We start from the raw sequence: 14,592 nt of genomic DNA, 5'->3' as shown, positions 1-14,592 counted from the left end.
AGGGAAAGGAAAAAAACCACTATCCTAGTAATTTCAAGGGTAGTATTTTAAAGAAAAATATTACCTAATTTGAAATTCAATGTCATTTTAAATTTATCATTAAAAAATCAATGATAAATTGATTTTTTGATGTTAATTTGCTGAAAAATCAATCAAATTAACATGAAATGTTTATCATCTCACTCAACACAATTTTTAAGATAGTCTTCCTTTGCTAATCCTCTCAAGTGTAGATTTCTATTGTTGCCTATAATAAACCATTTTTTTCTTACTTATTTCTTAATATATTTGTTTCAGTCCTAATGAGATGAAGGCTGCTAAACCAAGGGGCCTGGAGAATAACAGACATTCTCTTTGCTATGTTTCACAATTATGCACAAACCAATCATCATTGTTCCAAAATCTGTCTGTAAATTTGTGCACATAGCCCTATTTTCCTTCCCAGATCTTCCCAGAATGAAGGCAGATTTATACTTAAAGTATTCCTTTCCTTCCCTACAGGGAAGTCAAAGTAGAAGGCAACTATATCTTCTTCCTTAACTGATATCAGAGTAAATAAAACAATTCAACCACATTGCCATTACAGTTTCAGACATATGGAAGACACTCAATAAAAAGTAGCTCTTGTGGTTGATAGTGTTGTTGTCATCATTGACGTTGTTGTTGATGTCAGTACTGATCCAAATGTGTTTTTCCTTGGAATCCAAGCCTTAAACATCCATCAGTTTCAATCTTATCAAAAATGGACACTTTTCTTCAGAGTTCAAAACGAATTTAAGGATACACATTTACATCTTGCAGATAAATAAGTTCCGGAGAGTTAATGTACAACCCAGTAATTATAGTCAACAATACTGTATTATAAACTTCAAACATGCTCAAGGATCAAATCATAAGTGTTCTAAAAACAAAAAAGAAATAATGAATATGTAACATGATAAAGATATTAGCTAGAGTACTGAATTAATCATATTGTAAAATATAAATGTACCAAACCAACACATTATACATCTAAATTGACACAATACTATATGTCAATTATCTTCTATATATATAAAAGGCTCATATCTGAGGATAATGAAAATCTCTGGCCATGAGACATCATATATTCTTATCATTCTATTAAGTTTTTTAAGACTTAGAAAAATTGTTGATTGGTTTCAGCATCTCTGAAAAAATTAATAATTGTGATTTTATATACTTTTTAAAATTTCCTCAGAATGACATACCCTTTGTTGATGGGTTTTAGTCAAGTCATTTTAAGACATTGGAAAGAATGCCTAGGGATTAACATCTGTTTCTCTTGAAAGCAAAATTACTCATCCATCTGTGTATCCATAATAAAAAATGTTTGTTCTCTACTTGTAGGAAACATTGTTTGGAAATTTGTACAGAACACTCTGCTACTGTCCTCAAATTTCTCTCTAAGAAACCAACATGAACAGTAAAAACCTTGGAGCATACTCATCATGTTGTATTAAATGTCTGATAGCACTGAAACTACAATAAAGTTTCTAGTATACAGTTAGTCCTAAAGTCCTTTTTCTCAGCTAAAAATACCTATTGGCCTCAGGAATATTCAGCAGTACCTGAATGTCCATTGTCTCTGTATCACATGAAAGTAAAATTAAAGTGAAGTGAAGTAGGACTATTTAGAATTCTGGACATTGAAGTATCCTAAATTCATCTAGCATAATCTGTCATGTGATGCTTGTCCTCTGTCCATGGCATCAATTACTTCTACAGTACATCCAGGGATAGGATATCAAGACCTTATAAGATAGCCCACAGATCTCCTGTTAGGTATGGCAATGCTTATGAGCAAATAATGCTTATTGTACTTACTGATGGCTCAAAAACACAAGAATAATGATGCTGGCAATTCACATGTGCTAAAGGGATGTCATAAAGTGCTTCCTGTAAGAGAAAAAGTGAGTACAGTACAAACACTAGGATATACTGAGAAATACCACATTCATGTAACTTTTATTACAGCACATTGTTATAATTTTATTAGTAGTTATTGTTAGTCTCTTAATGTGCCTCATTTATACATTAAACTTCATTATAGGCATGTATATAGAGGAAAAAACATAGTATACATATAGAAGGTTCAGTACTATCCATGTTTCAGGCATCCACTCAGGGTTTTGGAATGTCCCCTTTGGATAAGGCAGGACTATTATACTAACATCTATGGATTCATCAAGAGGCAAGAAAACCACTCAAAAGCTTTTTCTTTGTTTTTTACTTGACTATTGATGCCGCTCTAATGTCCTCAACACTTTAAGCAACAGATTCTACCAAAAGGTTAGCAATCTTAAGCAAGTTTATTTTTGCTGCACAATCTAATTAAACCAAGAAGCAACTTTCCTTATAGGGCTAACAAACAAACCATCCAAAACTTATTTTAGTTGCAACTTTATTTTCATTTTTTGTGTGGAGAAATTCTGTTGTGTAAGATACTTCATTTTAAATTTCCTAACTTTTCTGTCACATTCCTGTGAGGTAGAAATGTTGTGCCAAATGTTTGGCCTACTAATGCGGATATATATATTATATTTTGTTGTTGTTGTTAATCCTCACTGGAGGTTTTTTCCCCGCATTGATTTTTGATTGATTTTTTTTTTATTGTTTAAAGTATTACATATATCTCATTCCCCACCCCACTCCCATTGGCCCTTCCCCAGCCACTCCTACCCCCCAGGACAAGTCCCCAATGCCCTAGTGTCTGAGTCCATTGGTTATGCTACTATGCAGGCATACAAGTCCCCATTGATTTTTAGAGACAGTGGAAGGGAGGGAGAGGGGTGGGATAGAAAGAGAGACAGAGAGAAAGAGAAACATCAATGTGAGAGAAACACATCGAGGTGTTGCCTCCCACACTCACCCCAACCGGGGATCAAACTGGGAACCCGGGCATGTGCCCTGACTGGGAATCAAACCAGAGACCTTTTGCTGCTTGGTTTGCTCAACCAACTGAGCCAGGGCAGAACATTCTTGTTAAGGAGATATTAACCAGTTATTAGATTTATCATGTACACCAGAGTATAATACAAAAAGTTAGAATACAACAGACATACTTCACTTAGGCTACTTAAGTCAGAAGGTACTGGTGGAATTTGTACTGCCTCCATGTTTTCATTTCAAAAACCCAAGACCATTACATTAATTAGAGACTCTTTGGTGGGCCAAAACATTTTTTAAACATTTTACTTATTTGGGAAAGAAGCCCTGGATGACTCCCAGACATGGGTAGTGTGTTAACAGCGGCATTTCACAAGACCAACCCCTCCTACATTTATGAAGCCTCTGGGCGGGTTTTATAGGAACTGCCCCAGTTTTCATTTCTTATCTGTGCTATTTAGGGCATCAGAGGCAGCCCAGGAAGAACGGGACTGGCTGGGTCTCCAGGTCCTCGTGGAGCAAAGGGTTCACCAGGCCTGCCGGGAAGCCCAGGAATCCTAGGCCCAAAGGTACTTTAATGTCTTGCTCTGATGGATGAATAATATTGACCATCCTTGCTGGCCCTGAGTTCATTGGCTACATTCTAGGATGGTAAGATTAATAGCTTTTAATAAAATTTGGCTAATAATAAAAACATGTTAGGAAGAAAGCAACGTGTGTGGCCTTGACATGCCCACCTCCCATGATAGCTACAGTGCATGCAATTTGCCAAAACAACTCATTCATCCAGGACTGGAAATGCTTTTTAAAATGTTCTTTGACTCATTTTGGTTGTTTTGTTTGTTTGTTTTCCCTTCCTGTCATCCACCTTCTTCTCTAAAACATCAAAATCTTATTTACTTCCAGATACATACTTTCTCTAAGTCTGTTTCTCTAAGTCTGGACCTAACCAACCAATTAGTGAATATAGACTATAGATTATTTCTTAGAGTCAGAGTGACTGTCAGTAAGTCTTGTATTAATATTCACTGCATAGAGTATTGTCACATGTCAGTAGGTTTTCCAAACAACTTCCCTTAGGAAATATCTCAATGCAGAATGGACCAGACAGCCAAGACTGGGAATTGAATCTAGTTTATTTTATAAAAGTCTAGGATTAAGACATTGGCATCCTCATCATTATTACCTCTTAATTCCATATTCACAATTCCACTTCTAAAGACTTTTTGGATATTCTGACCTATACCAGTAAACTGAAAATGATGAGCCAGATGCGTACTGTTTACAACTTGACCCTTGTGTTAATGATTTGCCCTTTCCACTATAACTCAATGTAGCTGAGCAAATGCTAAAAGTAGGAAAATAAGAAAGACCCCCCTATCTCTTATGTGTATTTCTGCAGTAAATTGAACCCATATTTGTCAAGTCCCTGCCCTATATCTTTGACTCAAGAAACTGAATGATAATTTGTTAATCTTAAAGAATCTTTGGTCAAAGTCTACCAAGCATCATGTTTTCATTAACCTGTCTCTAATCTCCATGTGATTCCTAAATTTATTTTTAGAAATGGTATGAAAGCTATCACCACTCTCATTTCAAAAACAAAATAAAAATACATTTTAAAAAGAGCTGATTTAAAATTAAAATAATTGTGATTAAATATGTCTTTGTTTAAAAAATGTCTTTAAAGTGAACTTTGAGGGAATAAGGAGAATTGAGATCAAAGAAACCTTAGGAAACAGATAGTGGACATTTCTTAATGATGGAATTTAAACAGTTATTGTGGCAAAAACCAGTGTTCACACTTCAGGAGACTTCTCCATTTCTGGTACTAGATAGCTGAAATCTATGTATGGTAAAGAAAACACAGAAAAATAATAACAATTCAAATAAAATGCAAGTTTGATCACATGTACACACCCACACACACATACACCACGCCCTCAGCATTCTCTCTCTAGCCCCACTATCCTCCTTGTTTTGTAGGAATCCCCTTGCCTCCTCTTTCCACACTTAAGACTACAGTCTCTAGAATTCTCCTTCCCCACTGCTACACTTCTTATATATAATAATCAAATATGGTGGGGAGGATGTTCGTGCAGAATTTTATTTCCCCAGTGCCTTGTTCTATGCCTATGGATAGGCCTATATTTGAGTTTCATTTAAAATCTAATATTTTTTTTAGGTTTTAAAGTCAAGATCACTTTTCTGTTCCTGTCCATAGGGTGAACAAGGGCTACCTGGTCAACCTGGAATTCAAGGTAAAAGGGGTCACCGAGGAGCCCAAGGTGATCAAGGACCATGTGGAGAGCCTGGCCTGAAAGGGCAGCCTGTATGTGCCAACTCAGATACTTACTATGCACTTGTTCTACAGACTAGAACATGATTGCACAATAAGCATTATCATATCTATTTATATTGCAGGGAGAACACGGTGTTCAAGGTTTGACAGGTTTCCAAGGATTCCCAGGCCCCAAAGTATGTTTGCATAACTTTCTGCTAGTCTTCTAGCTATCTAGAAAAAAAAGGTGTTGAATACTAATATTTAGTCTCTGATTTGAGCTTTTATTTTTTTAATCTGCCAAATTTCAGTTAGTGCAGTTATACATTTGAGTTATAAATATGTTAATTATAAGGCATATGCAACTATATATTTTCCCAGCAGTTTTATTGAATAACTTGCTTTTGTCCCTTCTTCATTTTTCCATTAACATTTTACTCTACTTGCTTTATCATGTACCTATCTATCTGTCCATCCCTCTCTCCCTCTCTCAATCCATGTTTTGTTAATTTTAAAGTAAAGTTCAGACCTGAGTATAATTCCTCCAAAATACTTCAGCATAGACATCATTAACTATCACATTCCATTTTTTTAAAGGCAATTCTGAGTATGTTGATATGACATGATTTCATGTGTAAAATGTTTCTACAGAGCTAAAGAATGACTTTTTGTTTTTTATTGTATTTCTAGGGTCCTGAGGGAGATGTTGGTGTTGTTGGAATATCAGGTCCTAAAGGTCCTATTGGACAGAGAGTGAGTACAGTCATTCTGCCCAGAAATTGTGATTCTTTGCTGATTATAGGAATTGGGATTAAGAACTCTAAAATTAATATACTCCAAATTAATGACTTAATAAAATGATTTTTAATATAGAAACTCACTAGGGCACATGCAGAGGGCCTCAGCCTTTTTCATTCATATATTAGTTTGAGCAAAAGACCCCTCAGACCACCCACACTTTCCAGTTCTCACTTTAAAAAAATAATTATAAGAATTAATGTGAATACTGGATAATGTATTTATTAATTCACACTAGGAACAAAAACATAAAGCAGTGTTATTTATACGTATTAATACAACCAGAGACCACCTCCATGCACCACCTGCAGGGGCTTGCCTATGACCAGAGCGCCTCAGACCGCACTTTGAAAAATATTTCCCAATAGCTATGTTTTCCCACCTCAAGGGTGGGCATCCCAAGAGAGTGATGAAGAATTAGTTAAAGAGTTGCAAAGATCAGGTTCTGAAAAACTCCAATTAGCTGTGTAGTGCCTGGAATTGCAAACCGTAGAGAATATAAACAGGATAGATAAGTCACTAGTAGCTACTGGTTATTGGTTTCTTTGGGTTTAGTTGTTTTTGTTTTGTTTTTTACCTTTTTTGGTTTTATGTTTTGTTTTTATTAACCATCGTCTCCTAATTGATGAGATAATGTATAAAACTGAAAAGAAATAAACTATGGTTTGACTGTAGTAGAATACCTGTATGACTTACAGCAGCTGCTAGGGCAAGGGTGGATAGAGTGAGCAGAGAGAGGAAGAAGGAAAGTGATTCGGATGCAGGAGACAGGAATCTTGAGGAAGAACTTTACAATTGAAAACCACTGTCTTGTGCAGAATATTAAATGAAAAGTCAAGTTTTTGAAATTCTGCACCTCTTCCCTAACTCTCACAGTAATTCTTTTCAGTAATACAAAGAGCCATGTTGTCATGGGAAATGTTTATTTAAAGACCCCTTCTCAACATTTCTTCAGGTGCAACTTTATTAGTTATTTTTATGATTTCTGAAGAACCATGAAAAGTTGGTGCTTTTATATAAAGTGCAATTCTTGACTATCCACAAGTGGGTTATATATGATAGGCTTCTCTATGACAAATATTGCTCTAAGTTCTTACATGTATTAAGTTCCCCACTAATTAAAACCCATTCATTCTAATTTTATTACATTCTCAATAATTAACTTCTTTCTTGGTATTATCAAAAAGAAGTTGGCTGCTTGCCTAGCATCTGCCCTAAGCAGAGTTTTACCAAGTACTAGGTATCTGTAGGTCAGGATCTGAGCCTATATTGCTTTGCAGCTCCAGAAATTTTATCAGTTCATCAATATTAAAGTTTTGGTAACTAACTCACAGATGCTAATTTGTAGGTGTGGACATTCATTTGGTAAGTCACTACAGAGTTAAGTGAAAAATCTTGATAAGTTAATATTTAGCCAAAGACTATTATGTACCAGGTACTGATGTACAGTTGTGTCCCTTATATCATTTAATCCTCATAAAAATCTTTTGAGAGATGCCATTATCCCCATTTTGCAGGTGGAAAACTAAGTCTCTGAAACTAAGTCTGTGGCTCCAAAACTCTTATGTAGAAGAGCCAGAATTTGAACCCACAACTGATTGAGCAAATGATATGTTAGAAGGTTTCTTAATAATTGCATAAGTAAAATGGCTATTAAGTGGCCTCGTGATAGTTCTTGCTCAATAACCAATAAATACTTGCTAATTAAGTATTTAATTTAATTAATTAAAGTAGGAAATCTGGATTAATTATCCACCATTTCAAATATGTATTTAGTAGGTAACTGGTACCAACCAAAGCACCTCATCTTTTGGACACATTTAGATAAACAGACAATTTTGGCTCTTTTGGACTACTTTCTATAGAGTCCATGTATATCTCTCCATTCTTTTTTTATTTTTTTCAGAGAGGAAGGGAGAGGGAGAGAGAGATAGAAACATCAATGATGAGAGAGAATCACTGATCAGCTGCCTCCTGCAGGCACACCACCCGGGCATGTGCCCCGACTGGGAATCCAACCGCAACCCCCTTATTCATAGGTCAATGCTCAACCACTGAGTCATGCTGGCTGGACTATCTCTCCATTCTTTTAACAAATCATTATTTCAGGGAGTCAGATCACAGTCACATTTATTAGATGAAAGCTTTCTTTACTTTTTTTTCCCAGTGGTAAGCCAATCTGAAGGATATATTTGATTAGGTTAAGAAATCATCTCTCTTGATTTGATTGTGGATTTTTGAGTTGGGTATCATCTTTACAAATGATTACTTAAAGTCAATCTTTTTTGAGGGGGTTGTGTGTTTTTTGTTAATTCTCACTCAAGGATATTTTTCCATTGATTTTTAGAGAGAGTGGAAGGGGGGGCAGAGACAGAGGGAGACATCAATTGGTTGCTTCCTGCACATGCCCCAACCAAGGCCGGGGATGAAGCCTGCAAACGAGTTATATGCTCTTGACTGGAATCAAACCCAGGATCCTTCTGTCCACAGGCCAGCCCTCTACCCACTGAGCCAACGCAACCATTTTGGTTTTTATTAAAATTTATTAAATGTACTTCCATTGATTTTTAGAGAGAGTGGAAGGGGGGGCAGAGACAGAGGGAGACATCAATTGGTTGCTTCCTGCACATGCCCCAACCAAGGCCGGGGATGAAGCCTGCAAACGAGTTATATGCTCTTGACTGGAATCAAACCCAGGATCCTTCAGTCCACAGGCCAGCCCTCTACCCACTGAGCCAACGCAACCATTTTGGTTTTTATTAAAATTTATTAAATGTACTGGGGCAACATTGGTTAATAAAATTATGTAGGTTTTAAGTGTACAATTCTATAATACATCATCTGTACATGGAATTGTGTGTTCACCACACAAAATCGTTGTGTTTAAGAGATTCCATTAGACTACTTTTAGAGTTTTGGGTAATTTCTCATTCTAGGCCAACTTAATATTAAAGCTACCTATTAATGGGCTGCATGGCATTATAATTATCTCAACTGATAGTATTTTTTGTACCTTACCAATTGTTGGGAAAAGAGAAATCCTCTTAGATACCTACATTTTGTATTCCAGGTCAAAGTGTGAAATTTGACCTGGAATACATAAGTGAGCCAGAGAGTATGAAATTTGCAGCTAGCAGCTAGTGGAAGTTGAAGTGGAGGTGAGGGAAAATAACTAAAATCAGTAGTTTGCATTCATTGAGAAATGATAGGTTCTATACCTAGTTTGGGAGAAATAGAAGAAAGATCTAGCTTATTTAAGATTATCATAATAATCAAATAAAAGCTTACCATTTCAAATTATTTGTCACATTTAATTCTCACAGTGGCCCTATGAAGTAAGCATTCTTATTTTATAGATGAAGAAACTGAAGTTTAGTTTGTCAGATATGATGCTCTCTGATTCTTTCTCATACTTTCTCTCAATTCCATGTTACATGTCACTCAAACATGTTTCCTCAACATCTATAATTTATGCAAAATTTTGTTATCATTCTATGTAGTCTTTTTATATAAACTAATTGCATTTTTATATAATAACGCACATATGAAATGGCATTATTGAAGTTACCAATACATAAAAATTTTTATACTGATTTATCAGTTTGTTAGGAATTATACCAATGTAACTCTCCTGATAGGAAAGTATTATAATACTAGAGGCCCGGTGCACAAATTCATGTGTCATTGGGTTTTATAATACTAGAGGCCCGGTGCACAAATTCATGCGTCATTGGGTTTTCTCAGCCTGGCCTGTAGGATGAGGCCGAAACTGGCTCTCCAATATGCCCCAAGGGGTCCCAGATTGCGAAAGGGTGCAGGCCAGGCCTTTGGACCCCACCAGTGCATGATAGGGGCCTGGGAGGGATGCAGGAGGTTGGCCAGCCAGGTAGGGGCCGTGGGAGGGCTCTAGGGTGTGTCCGGCCTGTCTCACTCAGTCCCAAGTGGCTGGTCCCCAGCAGCAAGCTAATCTATCAGAGTCCCGATTGACCGGACCCCAGCAGCAAGCTAATCTATCAGTTGGGGCACCTGCACCCTGGTGGTCAGTGCACATCATAGCAACTGGTCGACTGTCTGCCCCCTGGTGGTCAGTCAGTGCATGTCATAGTGACTGGTTGACCGGTCGACTGTCTGCCCTCTGGTGATCAGTGCACGTCATAGCGACTGGTTGTTGCACCATTCGGTCAATTTGCATATTAGGTTTTTATTATGTAGGATGTAGAATTGTGTCACACACACAAATCAAAATTACTGTGCTTTCTGATAATACTATAAGATTTTATAATAAAAACTAAAGTTATGCAGACATGGACTATTTTACCATTGCACAAGAAATTTTCTAGAATTTTTCTGAATTATATTGGCAATGAGACTGTTTTCTTTTACTCCTACAGGGAAACACTGGCCCCCTTGGCAGAGAAGGTATAACAGGCCCAACAGGTAGAACTGTAAGTTTATCATAACACAGGTCATTTTTTCATCTTTTTTTCCCTTTAATCTTATTTCTAAAGTATTCCACAAAGGATCACCCTGGGTATTTAAGAAGCAAAGGGCAAAATAGATGTACATTTTGATCTGAAAGGTGATTTCTGAGAACTTAGAAATCATTTGTATAATGAAGAAGGTCATATAGTGAGGTATCCATTAAAGTGGGAATTGAGAAAGGAAAATAGAACTAGTGTTGAGGAGGAGGGTTTGAGCATCATAAGCATAGTGGTGATCACTAAAGCAATAAAAGGAATCAGTTCTTAAGAAAAGAGCATAGCAAAAGAAGAGCAGACAGCTAAGAAAAAAAGGGCCCACTATAAAGGAAAGAAATCATTGATAAGAATAAGAAAATCAGAAAAGTATAAAGTTAAGCTAGATGAGTTTCAAGGAGGTAGTTAATAGTGATCTTAGAGAATAAGTTGTGTTAGAAGATAGAGTACAGATATCAGTGAACAAGGAAGTAGATAAAAATATTTAATAACTAGAGGCCCAATGCACAAAATTCATGCAAGGGCCTTGGACCTGGCCCCCACCTACCACCACTGCAGCCAGGGGCCTCTGCCACTTCTGCTGCAGCCCCTACCCACTATGGCTTTGTCCAGAAAGAAGGACGTCCAAAAGGATGTCCAGTCTAATTAGCATATTATGCTTTTACTAGAGGCCTGGTGCACGAAATTCATGCACGGGGGGGGAGGTGTCCCTCAGCCCAGCCTGCACCCACTCCAATCTGGGACCCACAGGGATTGGGCCTAAACCAGCAGTCGGACATCCCTCTCACTGCCTTGGCTGGCCTGGCGTCAGTGTGTGTCATAGTGTGGCCGTCCAAATGGTTGTTCTGTTCGGCCGTCCAGTTGATTTGCATTATTATATAGGATTATTATAGACTAGAGGCCCGTTGCATGGATTTGTGCAATAGGCCATCTTTCCCCTGGCTGCCAGCACCAGTTTTCCTCTGGCACCCGGGACCCAAACCTTCACTCTGGCCACCGCCTTCCATCTTCGCTCTGGACACAGTCTTCCCTGCAGCTGGAGACTTCAGTCTTTGCTCCTCGCTCCAGCGAGAGTCTTCAGTCTCCGGCCAGAGCTGCTCCTATAGCTCCTTCCGCCCCCCACCTTCCCACTCATAGCTTGATCGCTGCTTCGCCTGCAGACCTTGCCAATGGGCTCCTGTGTTCCAGGGAGCCGCCTTGCCTGTGGCCCAGCTTTCCAATCACGATCAGGATCATGGGGCCGCAGGCAAGGTAGCTCCTGGGTCCCAGGGTGCCGCCTTGCCTACGGCCTGGCTTCCGATCACAATCACGGCCGCAGGGTCCCGCCACCCAGGGCCACACACAGGGGTCCCAGTTGGGGGCAGGACTTAGGCGGCACACGGGGCCAGATGGTAGCTCACGCTGGCCCGCCCTGCCTGCAGTATGCAAATTATCCGCCATCTTTGTTGGCAGCGAATATGCATATCGTGCTGATTAGCCAATGGGAGGCGTAGCAAAGGTATGGTCAATTACCATGTTTGTCTATTATTAGATAGGACTAGGGGCCCAGTGCACAAATTTGTGCACCTTGAAAGGAACTGTGGGCCGCAAGGCTGCAGTAGGTACAGGGGCGGATCTCAGCCCATCCTCAGTGCCCCTGTCCAGCCCCTCCCACCGTGGCCCCCATTCCCCTGTCTGCCAGCAACCCCTCTCCAGCTGCCACTGCTCCCATGTGCTGACCATGCTGGCCCCGCTTGCACCCACTGACAGTGTGGCTCAATGGGGGCCAGCGCCAGTAGCAGGTGCAAGCGGGACCAGCACCATCAGTGGGTGCAAGTAGTGGCTGCTGCCCTGATCGCCCCGCAGGCGCAGGGGAGGTGGAGAAGCTCTCAGGGGCAATCAGAGCCAGTAGCCACCACTCACACCTGCTGATGGCACCAAGTGATCGTGATCGGTGTCAGGCACCGGCAGCAGGTGTGAGCAGCAGCTCCAGTGCTGGAAGTGGGTGTAAGTGGGGCCAGCGCCAGCAACAGGTGCAAGCACCAGGCAGGACCACGGTGTGCAGGAGCAAAACAGTTTTAGTAACCACCAGAGGCTCGCCCCAATGACAGTGACTGGCGCCTCACCTCGGTCTGGCACCCCTGCTCACCTGCTCCACCATCCCGCTGGGGCCAACGCCTGCCATGTTCCACACACGCCCCTTGGTGGTCAGTGCACATCATAGCAACCAACTGTTCGGTTATTCCGGTGGTTCTGCCATTCAGTCTTATTTGCATATTAGCCTTTTATTATATAGGATAGTTTTTCTCAAATTCTTACAGCAAACTTTGGGAGTGAATATTATTTTTTCCACTTAAGACATAAGGAAATAGTTGAGGTTTCGTAGTTATTCAGGGTGATGAAGCTAGGGAATTACATAGCTGATGTTTCTTATTTCAAGATCGGTGCTCTTTCCACCCATTCAAGCTGTTTGGAGAGGAAACTGATAGTTAATATATGCCAGTGCCTTAAGAAATTTGGCTACGAAATAAGATAAAAAGAAGACAATGTTGGAGAGATGGTCTTGAGAGAGATTTACAATTCTAATAATAGTCTAAACATACAAAAGCAAGAACGCAGTAGAAATAGGCAAATTGAGACTTGGAGAAGAAAGCTACACCTGCAGGGAATCAAAGTTTTCAAGTATTTAAAAGTGTTATAGAGACACAAAGTTTTAAAATCTAAAATGAGATGCTTCCATGTTATACTTATAGTGTTAAGTATACTATTCTCTTTGGTAAATTTAAAGAATTCACTGCCAAATTTACTGGATTTTTAATTTAAAAAATTAAATGTATAATGACATTTCTCTAGACTTTCAGCATTTACCATTCAGAGCTCCTAGTCTAAGTGGGGCATTGTAAGAGGGAGAATTCTCATATTTCAGTGGGTGGTTCTTCAGCAAACTTTGGAACACATTCTGTTCTGATTATGGAAGGTTGAACTCTGTCAAAAATGTGAAATATTAATTGGTCAAGGAAAACATGATAAAGAAATGATGCAGTTAAAATGCCTAACAGTGTTTTGCTTATAAATGGTTCCTTAGGGCCCTTATAATATTCAGCATACATGTCAATTTTTTTATATTCAATTTTTTCTATACTAAAAAGAAACTTCTAAGAAAAGTTTATTATGAAAGAATAAGCACTTGAGAATGGCCAGAACTTTGTGAAAGAAAACAGTGGTAGGGGATGAGAGACTTGCTTTTCTAAATAAGAAAACATTATTTTAAAGTCATTATAAATGCAACTACATGGTAGTACAAAGAAATACACAAATACATCAGTGTAATACACTAGAGACCAGAATTAGATCTCAGAATATATAGAGGAATTTAATTATAGCAAAAATGGTATATCAGTTAGGATGATTTTGGCTTCAAGTAATAGGAACCCTGAATCAAACTGCTTTATCAGTAAGGAAGTTTATGCCATATTATGGGGAGCCCAGAGGTAGGAAGGAACTTCAGATTTGGTTAATTTAATGACTCAATCATGTTATCCAAAAACAGATTATCTCCATATCTCTACTCTACCATCCTCAACGTTGGCTTCATAATTACCTTTATAGCAGGATGGCTGCCATTTCTGAGGAGTCACTTCCAGACATAATTATCCAAAGTGAAAAGTGATCTATAACTCTACCTTGGGAAACATAAAACTTTTTTTCAGAAGTCTCCCATTGTATTTTTCTTATGTCTATCAACCAGGATTCAACCACATATACACTCCTACACCAGTGTCATGGAAGGGAGATGGGTTTACTTTTAGTCCCACCACCATGTAAGAAACTCAAACTCTATTTTGCCCAATTTTTTTAAAATCTCAGATGAACTTTGAAATACTTTAATGTAAGAAAAGTGAAACAATTAAAATTTTTAGAAAGTTATTTAGAAAACTAGAATATGGCTTAAGGGTTAGGGAGACCATTTATATAAAATAGGAAATCTGAAAACTGTAAAAGAAATAATAAGAGTAAACTATGTTATTTCATCTCAGTCCTTTATTCCCCCTTCTTAGCCACTCTCTAAACCTCGCCAAAACACCAGTGTATTATATACAATATATATGGTTATATTCTAGAAAGAAATTCCATAGGTTGATCTCAAACCCC

The 14,592-nt window shown here is 38.6% G+C and overlaps 1 protein-coding gene across 1 annotated transcript in view; it reads left to right on the top strand.

Moving 5' to 3' along the window:
* COL24A1 (collagen type XXIV alpha 1) overlaps positions 1 to 14,592 on the top strand; it is a 311,443-nt gene that overhangs the window by 268,128 nt on the left and 28,723 nt on the right. Inside the window, exons 46-50 of the mRNA XM_015572114.1 lie at positions 3,369 to 3,476; positions 5,132 to 5,239; positions 5,332 to 5,385; positions 5,879 to 5,941; positions 10,378 to 10,431. Of these exons, the coding sequence (XP_015427600.1) occupies positions 3,369 to 3,476; positions 5,132 to 5,239; positions 5,332 to 5,385; positions 5,879 to 5,941; positions 10,378 to 10,431 (387 nt within the window). The remainder of the gene's footprint in view (positions 1 to 3,368; positions 3,477 to 5,131; positions 5,240 to 5,331; positions 5,386 to 5,878; positions 5,942 to 10,377; positions 10,432 to 14,592) is intronic.

The sequence above is a fragment of the Myotis davidii genome, unplaced genomic scaffold (genome assembly GCF_000327345.1).
Source record: "Myotis davidii unplaced genomic scaffold, ASM32734v1 scaffold162, whole genome shotgun sequence".
Classification (NCBI taxonomy): domain Eukaryota; kingdom Metazoa; phylum Chordata; class Mammalia; order Chiroptera; family Vespertilionidae; genus Myotis; species Myotis davidii.
This window is presented reverse-complemented; position numbering and strand designations above follow the sequence as displayed.